Source organism: Nyctereutes procyonoides, unplaced genomic scaffold (assembly GCF_905146905.1).
Source record: "Nyctereutes procyonoides isolate TBG_1078 unplaced genomic scaffold, NYPRO_anot_genome, whole genome shotgun sequence".
Lineage (NCBI taxonomy): Eukaryota > Metazoa > Chordata > Mammalia > Carnivora > Canidae > Nyctereutes > Nyctereutes procyonoides.
Window position 1 is genome coordinate 2,732,061 of NW_026575126.1, and position 17,703 is coordinate 2,749,763.

General features: G+C 51.1%; 1 protein-coding gene across 5 annotated transcripts in view; it reads right to left on the reverse strand.

Moving 5' to 3' along the window:
- Nucleotides 1-4,439, reverse strand: part of PTGER3 (prostaglandin E receptor 3) — a 179,854-nt gene extending 175,415 nt beyond the window's left edge. For all 5 annotated transcript variants that reach the window (XM_055339661.1, XM_055339656.1, XM_055339658.1 and 2 more), the window contains exon 1: nt 3,479-4,439. In XM_055339661.1, coding sequence (XP_055195636.1) covers nt 3,479-4,390 — 912 coding nt within the window. In that variant the 5' untranslated portion in view covers nt 4,391-4,439. The remainder of the gene's footprint in view (nt 1-3,478) is intronic.
- Between the last annotated feature and the right edge of the window lie 13,264 nt (nt 4,440-17,703).

A 17,703-nucleotide genomic window follows, 5' to 3' on the forward strand; every position in this document is an offset into this window, starting at 1 on the left:
GTAGTAGAAACTTGTTGCAGGTTGGATGTTTTCTTATTACGGTATTTCTTCTCTGCTAAGTTTTCCAGCAGTAACATTAAATATTATTATAGTTGTGATAGTCTTCAAAATGAGACATACTCAGGGTCCTTTTAAGTAAGGAGTTTGAATAATTAGGTTAGTGTCTATGCCCAGCTCAACAAAAACTAACAGGGAATCTGTATTTTCCTGTAATTATAAAACAGTTGTAAAAAAAGAAATCTCACTTTAACATTAATGACTAAAAATTCAATTCACTAACTTCTAGTGTTTTTATTCTTACAATTCCCTAAACTGTTGAGAAAGCAGTTTTGCCAGTTTCTTTCCTTTGCAATGACTTTCTCCTACAGACTTCTCTGAAGACACTTGAAGCTTTAACTTGGATGGTGCACAAAAGAGAAGACTAAACCGTTAACTTGGGTTTAAGAAGTACCTACTTTGGAGACCATGAATTTCTCCTCTTTGATATGATTACATGTTGACTTTATTTCATTTTAAGATCAATGTTTTTGTACGAACCGAGTCAACACAGTGTCCAGTAAAAAGTTGCAAGCCAGTTAATATTTTCTGAATGCAGGAATTAAATAGGAGCAGTTCCAGACATGTCTTTCTTAAGAGAGAGTGGGTTTGGCCACCCCAGCTCACAACTTTCAAAACTGATCTAAATTCTTAGGGCTACTGTGCCCGAGGCATCAGAATCGTGCTGCTGAAATCAATACACGCTGTATGGTTTCTCTCTGTCGGGTTAACTGTATAGGTAAGCATTTTATTCACATGATTTAATCGCATTTGTTTTAGGATAGAAAGCGTGTGACAAGAGCAAACTCAAAGAATAGAAAGTGCCTGATAAGAGCAAACTCAGCTTCAAATGGCAGCTCTGAAAAATTCAGATACTCTGTTCGCTTTTAAAGTTATGTTAATAATTAGCACCTTAATAAAAGGTTTATTTTTTAGAACTCTTCCCACGTCTGTTTGGCCACCTATATACTCCATTCCTCAACCATAGAAGTAAATGTGTCTAAAATTGGTGCTGGTTCTGATAAGCCACGGTGATGACATCAGCCTGAGTTGCAGCCCTTGGAACACAGAACCGTGACCACACAGTGACTCGTGAGCAGCGAGGTCCCAACATAACTCTCCTCGTCACCACATGTCACTGATTTGAAGCCAAGACTTGTGCTCCAAGTATTACCGCACCAGTGAAACCCAGGTATCCTTGGAATATCCGGTTTGCCAAATGCAGGAGTGGGAGGGGGGAAAAGGAACTAAGGTTCTATTTTTAAATACAACAAATTCAAAACTAAATGTGCTGCGCGGCGACCTCAATATGCTTAATACCACTGAACTGCACGCTTAAAAATGGCAAGTTTCCCGTTAGGCATATTTCATCACCAAAAAGAAAGACTCCGTGAGAGTGGTTCTGAAAACCGTGTCCACGGATTTCAGAAGTGTCCCCCAACTGTCTAAGAAAGTCCCAGGTCCAACGTACCACCTGCTACCCCTGACACAACCACCAGGTCCCTCCTCCTGTAATGCCTCCTCTGGAGCCTGCGGCTTGGAACCTAAACAGACACCCGTCCATCAGGTGTTCGTAACTGACACTTACCCACAGAAATCTCTAGCTAAAAGCACCACACAGGAAAATCTGGAAAGTGCCAGGTTGGGCAAGTGTGAACACCACTAGCTCCCAGGCTGTGCGGCTCTGCAAGGAGCCAGAAAGTGCAGCCCCCCTGCCGCCCCCACCCCGAGTCTCAGGCCTGGCCTGGAGCTGCCCTGGCCCTTGCCTGTCCTGGGGGCAGTAGGACCTCGGGGGATGCTCAAGGCTGGCTCCCTCCAGCCTCCCCGGGGCGCTGGTGCAGGTGGGAACACTGAGGCTCCGGGAGGGAGGGGGTCTGCATCCCAGCCCTGCCGCTCCCAGGCTCCGTGGTCCCGGCAACACTGCTTCCCCCAGCCTCAGGTTTCTCGTCTGAGGAATGGGGATGGAAATAGTAGCAGCTTTGTGCTATGGGTTTAATGAACCCAAGGCGCTTGGGTTCATCCAGCAAAGCACGTTGCAAAGCTGCAAAGCGCCTGGCACGGAGGGGGGCCTCCATGGGGGGGGGGTAGCGTTAGCAAGTCTAAGCGAGTGGGTCTGGCCCAGTGCCGGGACCTCCTAGCGTAGCCGCCGGTCTCTGGAAGTGTGCAAGTCCAAGTGCTCACAAAGGACTCATTTTTCTTCAGCCCACGCCCCCCCCCAACCTCTACTCCCTGCAGCCTCACTGCTTGCTGCAATCTGTCCCGGGTCACCCTGTGTCTCCAGGCCTTTCCATTCCCCCCTTCTCCCCCCTTTACTCCTGTCCCCTCCAATTCTTGGATAACTCTGTGTTTGGCACAGGCGCTGAGAGTTCCCAGGCCCTGGGGGCCCGCAGGCTGGATGTCCCTTACAAACGCTTCCCGGAGGGAGGCCGCAGCGCCATTCCAAGGGGCTGTCTTGCCTCCAGTCCCAGCGCGGCCGCGAGCAAGGGCGGGCCCTGGGTGCCACCGGGGCCGGGCGGGGGGGGGGGGGCTGCGCTCGCCTGGGGTCCCCGCCTGCTGTCCCGCTAGGGCCCCGGCGTGTGACACGGACGGAGAGAGCGCTCAGCCGCCGGCCCAGCCATTCTGCTCCCGCCGCACCCGGTGCACGCCCCCATCTCCGCCCGGGCGCTGCAACGCCAGCGGGGCGTCCCCCTGCCCTCGGGGCCTCGGGCGGTGCACCAGCGGCCTCCTGCCACGCGTGGCCTCTAACGGTGCTGGGCGGGGCAGCCGGGGTGGCTCACAGGGCGTGATCCTGGAGACCCGGGATCCAGTCCCAAGTCCGGCTCCGTGCCTGGAGCCTGCTTCTCCCTCCGCCTGTGTGTGTGCCCGTCTCCGTAATGTTTCATGAATAGATATTTTTAAAAAAAACAAAAGTAAAGGTGCTCGGCAGGTGGATGCGAGCTCAGAGCTCAGTTGCGAGGTGGCCGCCGGGGGGGACTCCGTGCGCCCCTGCAGGTGCTGCCCGCGCAGGGGCCCCCGGTGCGCCCCCGCGCCCCCGGGACTCCGTGCGCCCCTGCAGGTGCTGCCCGCGCCCCCCGCGCCCCCGGGACTCCGTGCGCCCCTGCAGGTGCTGCCCGCGCCCCCCGCGCCCCCGGGACTCCGTGCGCCCCTGCAGGTGCTGCCCGCGCCCCCCACGGCCCCGGGACTCCGTGCGCCCCTGCAGGTGCTGCCCGCGCCCCCCACGGCCCCGGGACTCCGTGCGCCCCTGCAGGTGCTGCCCGCGCCCCCCACGGCCCCGGGACTCCGTGCGCCCCTGCAGGTGCTGCCCGCGCCCCCCACAGCCCCGGGACCCCGTGCGCCCCTGCAGGTGCTGCCCGCACCCCCGCGCCCCCAGGACCCCGTGCGCCCCTGCAGGTGCTGCCCGCGCAGGGGCCCCCGCTGCGCCCCCCGCGCCCCCGCGCCTCACCAGCAGCGGCGTCCAGCACACCGACAGCACGCACAGGATCCCCGTGAGCTGGATGGCCGTCTCGGTGGTGATGCGGCCCCACTGCGCGCCCGACTGCGCCGCCGAGGCCTTGGCGCGGCAGCGCGACACGAGCGCCTCGATGGTGGCCAGGTTGCAGGCGAAGGTGACGGCCAGCGCCGACAGCCCCAGGAAGGCGAAGGCGGAGGCGAAGAAGAGGCCGCCGCGGTCGCGCGGGGCGCCCGTGCCGTTGCCCGCGCCGCCCGTGCTGATGAAGCACCAGGTGCCGGGCCACTGCACGGCGTAGCGGCCGACGCCCAGCACCGGCAGCAGCGCGAAGCCGAGCGCCGCGAGCCACACGCCGAGCAGCAGGGCGCGGGTGGCGCGCGTCTGCAGGTGGCTCGCGTACCAGTGCGGCGCGCGGATGGCCAGCGCCCGCTCGACGGCCATGGCGCTGGCGACCAGCAGCGAGGACAGCCCGAAGGCCGTCATGGCGAGGCCGAAGAAGGTGCACAGGCGGCCCGACGGGTCCAGGTGCTCCCAGCGCCGCTGCGACAGGTACACGGCGATGACCACGGGGCTGGTGAGCAGCTGCCCCGCCAGGTCGGTGAGCGCCAGCCAGCCGATGCACAGCAGGAACGACTGCCGGCGCCGGCTCTCCCGCCGCCGGTAGCTCCGCGACACGAGCAGCATGGCCAGCGCGTTGCCCACGAAGCCGGTGAGCAGCATGGCGATGGGGAAGGCCACCGACACCGAGCCGCAGTCCTGGCCGGCGGCCCGCGGCGCCGTCGCGTTGGCCCGCGCCGCGGCGGCGGAGCGCTCGGCCGCCCACAGGCCCGGGGACGGGCCGGGGAGCGAGTGGTTGAGGCGCGGGCACAGCGCGGGCGCGCCCCCCTCGCCCCGGGGCCCCCTCATGCCGGCGGCGGGCGCGGGAGCCGGCGGCGCCCCGGGAGCGGCGGCGGGAGCGGCGGGCGCGGGCGGGCGGCGGGGCCGGCGGCGCTGCGCTCCATGCTGCGGGCCGCGCCGTCGGCTCTCGGCTCCGGGACTCCGGGACGCCGCACGCACGCCCGCGGGGGCGAGGGCGCGCGCCGGGGACCGCCCCTCGGAGGCGGCGGCGGAGGGCGGGGCGCCGGGCCGGGCGCGGGGGGGGGGGGGGGTTGGGGGGGGTGGTGGAGGGGGAGGGGAGGGGCGGGGAGGAGCGGGGGAGGGGGAGGGGGAGGGGCGGGCGGCCCGGCCCGGTGGAAACTCTCCCGAAGGGGAGAAGGCGGGGGGGGGGGGGGGGGGGGGGCGGAGGGGGGCGCTTGCCCGAACACCGGCCGGACCCCCCCTCCCCGGGCGAACCCCCTCCCTCACCGTGCTCGGCGCCCAGCCGTGCTCCCTCCCTAGGCGGACCCCCACCCCAGCTGTGCTCCCCTCCCTAGGCAGTACCCCCTCTAACCGTGCTCCCCCCCTGCCGGCCCCCCCCAGCCGCACTCCCCTCCCTGCCGGCCCCCCCTCCCAGCTGGTGCTCCCTTCCCTACCCGCTCCTCCCCTCCCTAACCGTGCTCCCCTCCCTAGGCAGTACCCTCCCTAACCGCGCTCCCCTCCCTGTCAGCCCCCCCTCCCCAGCCGGTGCTCCCTTCCCTACCCGCTCCTCCCCTCCCTAACCGTGCTCCCCTCCCTAAGCAGTACCCCCCCTAATCGTGCTCCCCCCCTGCCGGCCCCCCCCCCGCGCCAGCCGGTGCTCCCTTCCCTACCCGATCCTCCCCTCCCTAGCCGATGCCCCCTCCCTGCGCCTCCTCCCCCTCCTCTCTGCCGGAGGAGCGCCCACGGGCGGGCGGCGGGGGCTGAACCGTCTCCTGGCGCTTCCCGCACCCCGGGCAGGTTGCCCCCCTTCCCCCCGACCTGGCGGCCGACGCCCCCCAGGCCCCTGGCGAGCGGGTGGAGGGCGGCTCCCCTGCCCCCGCAGCCCAGGTGGGCGCCGCCCCCGCAGCCGCCGGGAACCGCGCCCTTCGGTCCTCTGGGCGCCGGGATCCGAGCCGGCCCAGCGGTCCTGTTGCTGGGGGGGGGGGGGCGCCCTGAAAATATGAAGGACGGAAGGGGAGACCAAACAAGACCTAGTCCAACTCCGAGATGAAATCTCAACTACCCTCGCGCTCCACCTGATTTCCCCTCCAACCCCCGTTAACAACAACAGCAACAAAATTAGCTTCGGCCCAAGTATCCGGGCGGGTGCCATCTGGGGGGGCCTTGGTGTCGGGGAGGGGCCATTTGGGGGTCCTTAGTGTTGGAGCAGGTGCCATCTGGGGGCCGAAGTGTGGGGGCAGGTGCCATCTGGGGGAGCCTTAGTGTCGGAGCAGGTGCCATCTGGGGGCCAAAGTGTGGGGGTCGGGTGCCATCTGGGGGGCCCTAGTGTCGGGCAGGTGCCAGCTGGGGTGCCCTAGTGTCGGGCAGGTGCCAGCCGGGCCCGGGAGCTGGGGGGACCCGGGTGAAGCGCCCCCGGGTCGCGCGGCGAGGTGTCGGGTTAGGGAGGGGGCGAGTGCCCTGAGCATCCTTCACTGCGCAGACCCGAGGGGCCCTCCAGGCCCGAGGCTGTGGTCGTCGCGCCCCGACGGCGCCCCGGTTCCCGCCCCAGGCATTCCAGGGAGTCCGGGTCCCGTGGGCGGCGCGTGGGTCCCTAACCGCTCTTGGCGGCAGGAACATCAATAGGACCATCGCTCCCACATTTGGGGGAGGGTCTGCTTTTTCTGCCTTTTCACATCGTCCAGGAAATGAGAAGATCCCTAAAAATCATGTGTAAATGCCGTGCTCCCCGTCATCCGCGTTGGTCCCCTGGCCTCGGGTGGCTTCCTTGGTGTCCCCTCTGGCCGCCAGGGAGCCGGACGCACGGCCCACAGTCTTTCTCTGCTGTTGGGCCGATTCTGTAGAACTTCCAAAAGAAAACAAAACAAAAACAAAACAAAACAAAAAAACCACATCACTGTAGGATTTATATAGTGTTTAAAGGAGAAAAAGCAAAAAATGTAATTTAAACTTCACCGGAACAACATGCACTAATAATGACATTATTACTCATGGTGTGTTTCGAGGAGGAGCAAAGCGTTTACCCTTTCAACCTTCCCCAAACTTGTGTCTTCTACCCATGAACTCATTGGAAACCCGGACTTGGGAAACTTTTTTTTTTTTTTCCAAACTATCATTTCGAGAATAAAACAGCGGTTGGTTATTGTCAGATACACACCTGCGAGCGTTTGGAGGCGAGTCCCGAGCAAGGGCAGTTTTGCAGCAGCGGCTCCCTAGCGGGGTCACCGGTTTTATCTGACGACTTAGGGCGTGTTCGCACGCAGAGAGGGAGCCGTCGCCTCCCAGTTGCATGGGAAGCTCTTCTCGTTTTTATTCGGAGAAGGGGGACTCCTTTGGGGGGCAGCGACCCCTGGGCCCTCTCCGCAGCCGGCCTTCCAAGCCGGGGGTCCGGGGGCGGCCCTGGGAGCCCGGCGCCGGCGGAGCGCGGTGGCCCGAGGCAGCGGCGCCCCCTGGCGACGGGCGGGCGACACGGCGGCTCCCGGCCGCGACCTCGCAGCCCCTTGGGGTGTCCCCGCGGGCGCTGCTGTCCCTGGGCTCACAGGCCGTCGTGGGCCTCGGCGGGTCACCGGGAGGCCTCGTGCTCGGTCCTGAGCCGGCCGTGCTCACCGGACCCCTTTTTATTTTTATTTTATTTTATTTTTTAAAGATTTTATGTATTTATTCATGAAAGAGAGAGAGAGGCAGAGACCCAGGCAGAGGGAGGAGCAGGCTCCACGCAGGGAGCCCCACGCGGGACTCGATCCCGGGACCGGTGGTCACGGCCCCGGCTGAGGGCGGCGCTCAACCGCTCTGCTCCCCGCGTCTTACAGCCTCGCATTCGCCGCGCACGTCGGGCGGCCCCGCGGAGCCTGGGGGTGGGGGGCGGCTCCCGGACACGGTGCGGCCACAGGCGGGCCGAGCACCCCACGGACTCGGGCTCCGCCGCGGGGCCTGCTGACCGGGCCGCAGCCGCCCGCCGCCTCCTCACGGCCGCCCGCGGGGCGCTAACGGGGCGCTAACGGGGCTGCCAACGGGGCGCTAATGGGGCTGCCAACGGGGCGCTAGTAAAGCACCAACGGGACGCTAACGGGGCACCAACGGGGCTCTAACGGGGCGCTAACGGGGCCGCGAACGGGGCGCTAGTAAAGCACCAACGGGGCTCTAACGGGGCGCTAACGGGGCCGCGAACGGGGCGCTAACGGGGCGCTTACAGGGCTGCCAATGGGGCGCTAACGGGGCCCTAACGGGGCGCCATCGGGCCGGACCCCGGCTCCTGGGGCCCCCGGGGCGCGCGGCGGCGGCGCAGTGGCCGGTCGGGACCTGAAGAAACAGGACGGAGCCTGCCCCGGGGCCTCGGAGCCCTCGCCCTCGCGTGACAGCCGGCGCGACAACACGCGAGCACTTTATGAGGAACTGGGGAAGGTGTGCAGGCCCCGTGCTCACAGGATTTCTCCCAGGAACCCAAGGTGGGGGAGGCTCCCGCAGGAGGGTCCCTGGGGGGAGGCGGCGGCCCCCCTCGGCGCCCCGCCCGCCTAGGCCGCTCCCCCGTCCCCGGGGCCGTGACCCAGCTGGGTCAGGCAGGTCGGACGCCCCGGCCCCGGCCTCGGGAGCCCGGTTCAGGCCCGCAGCGGGGCCGGATGGGGGCGAGGCCCCCAGGAGAGCAGGGGGCGGCGGGCGGCCTGCCGGGTCAGGGCCGGGTCAGGGCCGGGTTCCATTGGCCTCCGGCGATTCCTCCTCAAGGTCGGGCCTCCCTCTCGCGGAGCTGAGCCGCCAAACATCATGGGGCGGAAGTTGGAGCTCATTCCCTTTGGGGTTCTGGTCTTCTGGATTTCCGATTTCAGTTTGCAGTGGTTTTTCTTTTTCAGCCTCCAACTCCACCCTCTGGCCCTTGTTGCCAATGGGCCTGATTTTTCCGCGGAGTCAGGAGGCTTGGCCATCACCCTCGACCCCAAAGGCCAGCGACCCTTAATTCTTAGCCCTTTCAGTTGCTGGGTTGGTTATTTTGTATTATTTCTGTGTGTGTGATGAAACCCTTCTGCAATTTCTGCATGCTTCTGAATGCTTTCCAGTGAGTTTCAGTTGTTTTGAAATTCTAATCAAATTTTATAATTGTCATCTGCAGGGCAGCGTGATACTGACACAAAGACAGACGCGTCTGTTCGGGTGGAACAGAACACTGCACTTCCCGGCCCTTACACCTGTATACAGGTGTGGGTGTACACACGGAGGGGGGTATACACGCACCCGTCCCTAAGCACTCAACTCATGTTCAGCAAAGGTGTTAGTAGTCTTTTCAAAAAATGGCCCCAGAAAACCCCTGGATACCTGTATGAAAATAAAAATGAGCATAAACCTTATCTCATGTCACACAAAATGGACTTTAGTGTAATTATAATCTTCTAGATTAAAACAGAAGAAATATCCCGGTGACTCAAGCTTCCCACCACTACTGGAAGTGCTCTAACAACCTGCTGTCTGTTAACATTTAACAACATCTGATCCTCTCTTTGGCTACTATGTGTAGAAATCCTTCATTCTTCTTAAATACCACGAATAATCCAAAAAGCTCTTTTCTGAATGTTTGGATTATTTACGGCAACGGCGCAACAGCATTCTTGTATATATTGGTGTGTACACCTGTGGGACTTATTTTTACAGGATAAATCCTTAGAAATGAACCGCTCTACTGATGACCCCCGAACTTCTACCTGCAGTTTCCATCTCCTTGACCTCCAGCTTCATTCATCCAAGTAGCTCTCTGGCACCCGGCTGGGCTGCGTGGCCCGCAGACACGGGGGTGTGTTCAGAGGGGACTGCACATGGTCTTCCCGCTCCTGGGTCTACACGAGTCTTCCCACATCTCATTACCATCCACTTACTGGAGCCAGAAAGCCAGGGGCCATCCTGGAGTCCTCCTTTTCCACCGTCTTTTTCTTCCGATCTATCATCCAGTAATAGTGATTCTAATTCAAACTGTAGCTCGGATACATTCACTTGTCTGTTTCCACGTCTACCACCTGGGTCAGATCATGGCCATCTCTTAATCTACTGTAATAAGTTTTTTAAACAAGAAAGTTTGAACAGCATTTGTATTATATTTTAACATGCTAATAATATCTTCACCTTTCCTTTTCACTCCCAAGACCAGTATTAACAGATTGAGATGTATTCTTTCTAAGTTTTTTTTCCATGCTCATGCTAAGATACTTCTCAAAATACGAGTTTCTGCTTCTGTTTGCCAGCCCTGAACTAGTACTGCTGTTTATTTACAATCTGATAGGTGAAATATATTTTAATTCAGATTTCTCTAACTAGTGAATTTAAACCCGACTTCATTAATGAATGAATCCATGTCTACTAACTTCATTAATGAATGAATATTTTAATTCAGATTTATCTAACTAGTGAATTTAAACCCAACTTCATTCATTAATGAATCCACGTCTACTAACTCCATCTTTGCCTTGTACATTTTCATATGCTGTTAATTCGTAGGAGCTCTTTGTAGAGCTATCACCTAGTTCTCATTTTCTTACCTTGTCATTTGACTTTACTTTTGAGTCAGGTCAACTCTCATATGTAAAAATATTTAGAAAAAACGCTCAGTTTTCCCTTTACGGTTTTGAGAATTCCTACTGAAGGTCAAGGTCTCAGGGGCACCTGGGTGGCTCAGTTGGTTAAGGCTCCGACTCTTATTGCTCAGGTCATGAGATCAGGGTCCTGGAGGAGAGCCCTGCATCGGGCTCTGCATGGGGTCTGCTGGTCTCCCTCCCCTCACTCACCTGCTCTCGCTCTGAAAAAGTCAAGACCTCTCCTGGATCATCCTGAAATACTTTTGCTTTGATATTCAGATCTTTAATCCAGTAGACTTACATTTTTTACTTTGCATCAAGTGGTGAGGAGGAGGACGTTGAACTTCCTTTTTGATGGACTATGCTGAGGGGTTGTACAGGTTTGCTGTAATCGTTTCTAATGCTTGGGGTTCTTCAGGGCTTCCTGCATTTGTGGGGTTTCTTCCCAGGCATGGGCTGACCACGACTTTCCAGGACTTGAGGACCCACTAGGGATCTCCACAGGCATGCACTTTCCTGTTCTCACCGTAAGTGACCCTGTCCTTCCTGTCCTCCCCGCTCTCTCAACCCAGGAAACTCCTGTGAGGTGTCCCAGGAACCCAAAGGACTAAGGTGGCGGCATTCCGTAGGCTTCACCCTGCCTGTTTCCCGCTAGCAGATGATCACGGTCTTCTATACTTTTTGTTCAACATATTGAAAACTTCTGTTCAAGGTATTGTGTTTTGGGTGGAGGGGTGAATCATGCCAGGAAGCAAGTGTTCTTATGGTTTCCTCACTGTCTACATGCTTGAGGTTTTCTAGATTTTTGACATGGAAACTTAGATACTGGTTCTCCTAATCTACGCTTTCCAAGTTAACACATTTCCCTCTAAGCCCTGCTTTCCGCCAACCTATCTTCGTTACCGTGCACAGTATTTTAAACTTCTATTGTCCATCGTGACACGTGGGGATGCTGTATCCGAACCACTTCTAGTTTTGCTATGGAGTTCTAGTTTAATCCCACTAGCCGAATATATTCTGGGCTATAAATCGAGAGTTGTAGGGTTCAACAGCCTGTGTGTATTCTATGCGCAGATGCTGGATGTAAGGTTTTACAACGATCCACTACATCGACTTGACCATGTTTAAATATTCTATGTGCTTGATGCTGTTTTTTTTTGTTGTTACTGAGAAAGCTATTTCAGCTTTTCTGTTTTCTGCACAAAAAGCAGCTTTTTGTTACTTTAGAAAGCTATTCTAACTACACAGATCTATTCACCCTTTCAATCAACATTCTGAAGTTTTTAGACTTTGGTATGGAATACTTTATGAGAAGCCTGGGCTAACGCTCACTTCCAAGTTTATGCATAATCACCATCTTACTGTTAAATTGAACCTTTTATCATTATGGACAGTTCCTCTGCTTTCTTTTTAATACTCACTGGCCTATTGTGTTAATATCACCACATATTGGTTAGTATTTGCTTGGTACCTTTTCCCCCATCTTATTTTCAACCTATGTTATCGTGACTGCATTTTATAAAGATATAATGGGAGTCTGCAAACTTTAATCGAGTGTGACAACACATAATTGGGGTGTATAACCTACTTTAATTAGTTTAACTAGCTTGTTTTTCATTCTGAGAACCTTTTGTAATTTTAAGATTTTCATTATCCCATTTTTCTTATGTGTTAACTTTTTGTTGTACTTAAAATATTTTATTCATGATATATATGTATATATATGTGTGTGTGTATATATAGAGACAGGGGGGGGCATAAAATGAAGTGATAGACTCCATCATGTAAAGCCTCTCTCTCTCTCTCTCTCTAGAGGGAGAGAGAGAGGCGCAGAGACACAGGCAGAGGGAGAAGCAGGCTCCATGCAGAGAGCCCGACGCGGGACCCAATCCCGGGACTCCAAGATCGTGTTCTGGGCTAAAGGCAGGCGCCAAGCCGCTGAGCCACCCAGGGATCCCCGTTGTACCTTCTTTCGTGGTTATTGCAGAACTCAAAATATGCTTCCTTGACTATTAAAGTTTACCTTAAATTAGTACTTTCACCATTTCTTGAAGATTTTATATTTTTTTTCCTGAAGATTTATGGGGGGTGGGGCAGAGGGAGAAGCAGGCTCCATGCAGGGAGCCCGACGTGGGACCCGATTCCGGGTCTCCAGGATCAGGCTCTGGGCCAAAGGCAGGTGCCAAGCCGCTGAGCCACCCAGGGATCCCCTTTGAGGATTATATCTTAAAATGGTTTAAAATCACTTACCGTCTTCCTCTTACTTCCAGACATAACCCAATTTAGAATTTTATTTTGATCACACAAATGCTGTTAACTTTAACCTGTTTAAGCAAGCCTTCTCACTCACTATCCTTTTCCCATCGAGTAGTTCTAATCTGTTCTCCAAAAAGCAGCCAAATCTGTATTAAAGCTAACTAGGACTATTTCAAACCTTTCAGTATTTTCCAACTGCTTTTAGAATCCAACTCAAATTCTTTTCTATGACTGAGGCTTTACATGATGGAGTCTCTATCACTTCATTTTATGCCATTTTTTACTCATTAAGCCTTACACCACCTTCACCAACTGTCATCTTACAACAGACTTAGCAACTCTGTTACAAACCTTTCAGGAATTATTCTCTCAAGGACCATTTGCCTGACCTTTAGATCTTCTACCCACCACTCATTATTTCCTTCATGGTACTAATAAAAATTTGTGATTGTTTTCCTAGTATTGATAGATTCACTAGAGCATCTTGCTGTCTCACCATCTAATTATTAGTTTGTAAGTACAGTAGATTCAACGTTTTTGAGTATCTGAATAAACCTAATTCGTATGTTCTAAGTACTGACATCGACAAATTACCCTCTGAAAGGGCTGTGCTAAATCATCCACTGACAGAAAAAAATACAACAATCTTAAAGAGATCCTATTGATTCCTAAAGCCCCAGCAAATGCAATACAAATGGCAGTAGTGACAAGAGTGCGATGGTGTGTTAAATACATCAGTCTTTCTAATCCTTGAGCAAGGTTCTTTTTAATATGTGAATTACTTATAAATCTTGGCATTTCCTTTGCTGACATAAGAAGTCAAATGCAGAGGAAAACCTGCTACTTCCTAACTGGCTTACCAAACTCAAGTCCAATATTAGAGTTCATGTCAGTCATCACTTGCTTCAAAATGTGGTTTATAATGGTCAGATAACTTCCTTCAGACTGGGATATGGGACACTCCATTTAATGAATGGGTTTAAATCCATTTCCATCATTAAATGCGGGAAAATTATAAAAGCACACCAACACAAGTAAAACGTCCTAGTCTGTCTCAGCACTTTTCCATTGTAGGGTTTTAGTACTGCAGGTTCTGAATTGCTGCATATGTACCCTGGAAGTACTGATGTGGTCTTCATGTCTGGGAGCAAATCGAACCTTTCTTTTTCTGTGATTCTAATTAATTAACAATGGCAGTTTTAAAACTGGGACACATAGCAGTGCAATCTTGTAATGCTAATCACACTACTTAGAAAGGTGCAAATAATTTCCTATTCTCTGATCATTGTCACTAGTATCACATTAAAAATTCTTCAACTCTAACCTACAATTTTTGAATTACAAGAATGCAGATGATTTATTTTCCCTGCTCAATCCTGATGTGAAGTATTTAATCATTCAGGTAACGTTTTTCAGCAGGTTTGAAGCCAAAAGGTAGACTGAAGAATAATTTCAACAAGAGAATTAATAATACTTATTAATCAGATTTCTATCCACAATTCAACATTCCTATTTTGTATTTTATTTTCCTGTTTTCATTTCACTACTGACCAAGTAACTCATAAATCACTTTCCTCATAAAAGCCAGGGATATGTAGGAATCCAAGAAAATGTTCGAATAATTTTTTCCAATAAAATGTACTTCAGTGGTGTAACTATCAGCGATATATTCTATGTTCTTCTCCACTAAAGTTTTTAAAGCTTTAAGCTACATTTTTAAAAAACCTGTACTTGTTATAGTGCATGATATACCTAAAGACTCATGTAAATTTATGAGACAATATTTTAATATATACAGAAGCATTATGGATTCTATTTAATCTGCTCTTAAATCAGAATAAGGCAAACTGTATTTTAAATTCATTATTTTGCAAATGAGGCACCCCATTACTCTTAGTTCAATGATCATGTGCTCTACAGAACTCAATTTATAGCAAAGTCGCTCAGGTTAATATTTTTGCTGAGGCATGTTAGGAATAAATCAGTAGCTGACCAGAAGATCTTACTTCCAGCTTAATAATTTTTAGTGCTTTTGTCCTTAATAAAATCTAAACAGGTTTCAGAATGTACATCAGTGAGGCTGCTGGTCCCAATTCCATTTTGTTTCCAATAAATACAAGTTGTGTCCTTTAAACACAACACTGAGGAAAACAGCTCATTTATATGAAAATTCTAGATTCTATACCTCAACGAAGCATAGTTGCACTGGTAACTTAAAAGCTGTAAACAGTTTATGAAGAAATGGCCTTATTAAAACTTAAGTAGAGACGTTACCTGTTCTTAAGTCCGGGAACTAACTTTCCTGCTGGTTTATCTTGCAAAGCTAGAACTTCAGAAAAATTCCAGCAAACAATTATTTTTGGTAAAGAACAAAAACTTTTCCTATATTTAAATACTGGAAGAAACACAATTAATCAAAACCTCTTAGGAAACAGAACAGCTATTAGAGGCTCCTTTGTCAAACACGGAGTGCTTGCCAGGACAGTGTTAAGAGCTAGGAATACTGGGTTAAAGACAAGGGCTCAAAGGAAATTCACATAATTCCTATGAACGCTCAGGAACCAAGGAGAGCATCCCAGCATTCTGAATTGAGTCATGAGGCCAAAGGAGAACGTGGAAGGTGTGTGTGGGGTGTGTGTGTACAGAGCATTCCAGGCATAGGAAACTTGTATAATAATGAAAATATAACACAAGTGGTTCAGCAGGAGTTGTGGGGGAGGGAAAGGTGTGAATCCTGGAAAAAGAAGAAAATCATGACTTCTTAATGGTATGTAGGATTTTAATTTAATCCTGAAAGCTGCACAGGTTTTAAGCAAAGCAATGACAAACAGAACTGCTTGTCCGTGATGAAATAAGCATTTGAGCATCGGTATCTGTGAAATAACACGAGTGGGGGAATAGAACAGCCGATACTTGCAGGCTGGAGATCCTCAATCTTTGTGGTAACCCTGATTATAGGCTACAGCTGTTTTATCTTTTAGTAGGTACAAAACTCTCTGCTCTGACCACAACACTAAGATCTTTCGCCATTTTTAATCAGCGTTCAATGCGGTCCAGTTTAATTCTGACAGATTATGAGGTTCCTTCTTTCCCTAAGTTTTCCCAGTTATATTTTTAGAACCCTAAATAGATGATCAAAAGTTGAGCCTTTGCAAATTAGCTCATACTCCTCTATAAACTTCAAGACTATTCAAGAGTTTTGCTTTCATTCAGGCAAGACTAATTCTTCCCATTTTTATCACTTTATTTCTACTGTAAAATATTTTGTAAGCACTCCCTCACTAAATTAAAATGGAAAAGGGCTGTCCTACATAATTTTAGCTTCAAGCCCAGTCCTTTATATAGATCCTTGAGTAACACAACTTTCCTCATAATCTCATTAGATATATTTAGGAATTTACCTGGTTGGTGAAAATATTCTTTATGCTAGTATACCTTTTATTTTGCTAAATACGTATGTAGGAACTATTACTACGTTTTTGTATAAGTGTGTGTAATGCTATATAAAGGAAACATACGACTTACTGGTCACTCTCAGTGACTACAAACTTGGTTCTAATGCTACCTGGCTCTATCCCTCCTGATACTGAAATTAATAGCCAAGGCACCTTTTTAAGGTCAAAGCACCGCAACCCTCGCCCCTCACCCACAATGAATCCAGTTCCCCTTCACCTGTTTGATGATACCTCTGACAAATTCTTCCCTCCCTCCCTCCTCCATTACCTACTTTCTGTTCTATTGAAGAATGGGAGGCATATCAAAAAAAAAAGAGCCCACAGGAGCCAATCTCAAAGAACTTCCCCAAGAGCAAAGCTGGAACAATCTGAACAATAACACAGCAACAGCATTGGACTACGGCCTAAAGTATAAAAGAAATATGCAGGAGTCCATACAGATACATGGGAGAGGTTTTAACAGAAGTAGTCAAGGGAGTAGACAGCCCTGCGCAACAGGAATTAATTCCCTGATCTCTACTCTGAAGGTGGGCTATACTTAGTAACTTGCTTCCAAAGAGTGGAGTAGGTTAAAGGGTAAAGACTAACTACAGTGACGAATCTGGGCAAATCCAGATATTATGTACCCCAGATTTATGATAAAAAAAGGGCATTTTTCTTTAGATACTCTTTCCAATTTCCCCTTCTCCCAGTCTAAACACCAGAAAAACCATACTAATTCAGAATGGGGGATATTCTTCAGCATATCCACTTAGTATTCCTCAAGATTGTCAAGGAACTAATGAAAAACTGTCAGACCAGAAGAGACTGCAGAGATACAACAAACCAACTACACTGTGGTACCTGGACTGGATCCTAGAACAGAGTAATGACAAATGGTGAAATTCACATGAAATCTGGGTTCTAATTACTATTAATACATCAATTCTAGTTTCTCAGCTTTGTTAAAAGTATATGGTAATCATGTGTTAAGGATGGTGAAAATGATGTGGAACATACTGGAACTCAGCAATTTTTGCAACTTTTCTGTAAATCTAAAGTTATTCCAAATTAATGACTCTATCTGCCTACCTACCTACAAATGACTGAAATTCACACCCTTGTACCACACACCACTAAGAAACCCTGACCATTTTGGCTTAACATTTATCTTTTAAGACAAATTATTTGGTTATTAGGAGTAATACTGAAATTTGCCATTGGGCTTGGGGGTAAATCCCCATTTAGCCACTCCTGTGGCTTCTCTGGGCAAGTTTTAAATTCCCTCAAGTTGCAACCTTCCTTTTTGTAAAACCGTATATAAAGCTGACAGGAGAATCATATAATGCCTATAAATCTCTTACGACATACCTTAAAACTGTCTTTTAATTAAAAACTGCCCACTCTATTTTTTTAAAAAATAATACAATATCCAGCTCAGGAAAGCTACAAGGTTATTTAAAAAATATTTCATGACTATATCAAAAACAGGGGGCGGAGAGGAGAAATTCCCTGCTTCTTACCAACATCTATAACACTGGCTGTGGATGCCACGATACAAAAGATGGGAAACAAAGACTAGTTTAACTTTCATAATTGTGCCTAGAGATGGCCTTGTGTTTAGAGCTTGCCTCGAACTTAAACACTGCTAGATACCATTCAAATAGTTTAGATAAAAGGATTCTAAATGAGAACTTAAAGACAATTCAGCAGTTGAGAGAGACAGTTGTTGAGTGTTATAGTCACAGTTTTAAAAATTAATTCAAGCAGCACACTATGGAGTGCTATTTTACCGCATGAAATAAAGTGTGTATGTCATGGTAGGAAATATTCAATGAATTTGGGTATTCTCATTAAACACACACACACACAATTTTTGAGTATCCAAAGTTATAGCTGATCATGACCTTGGTATGTTTTAAGC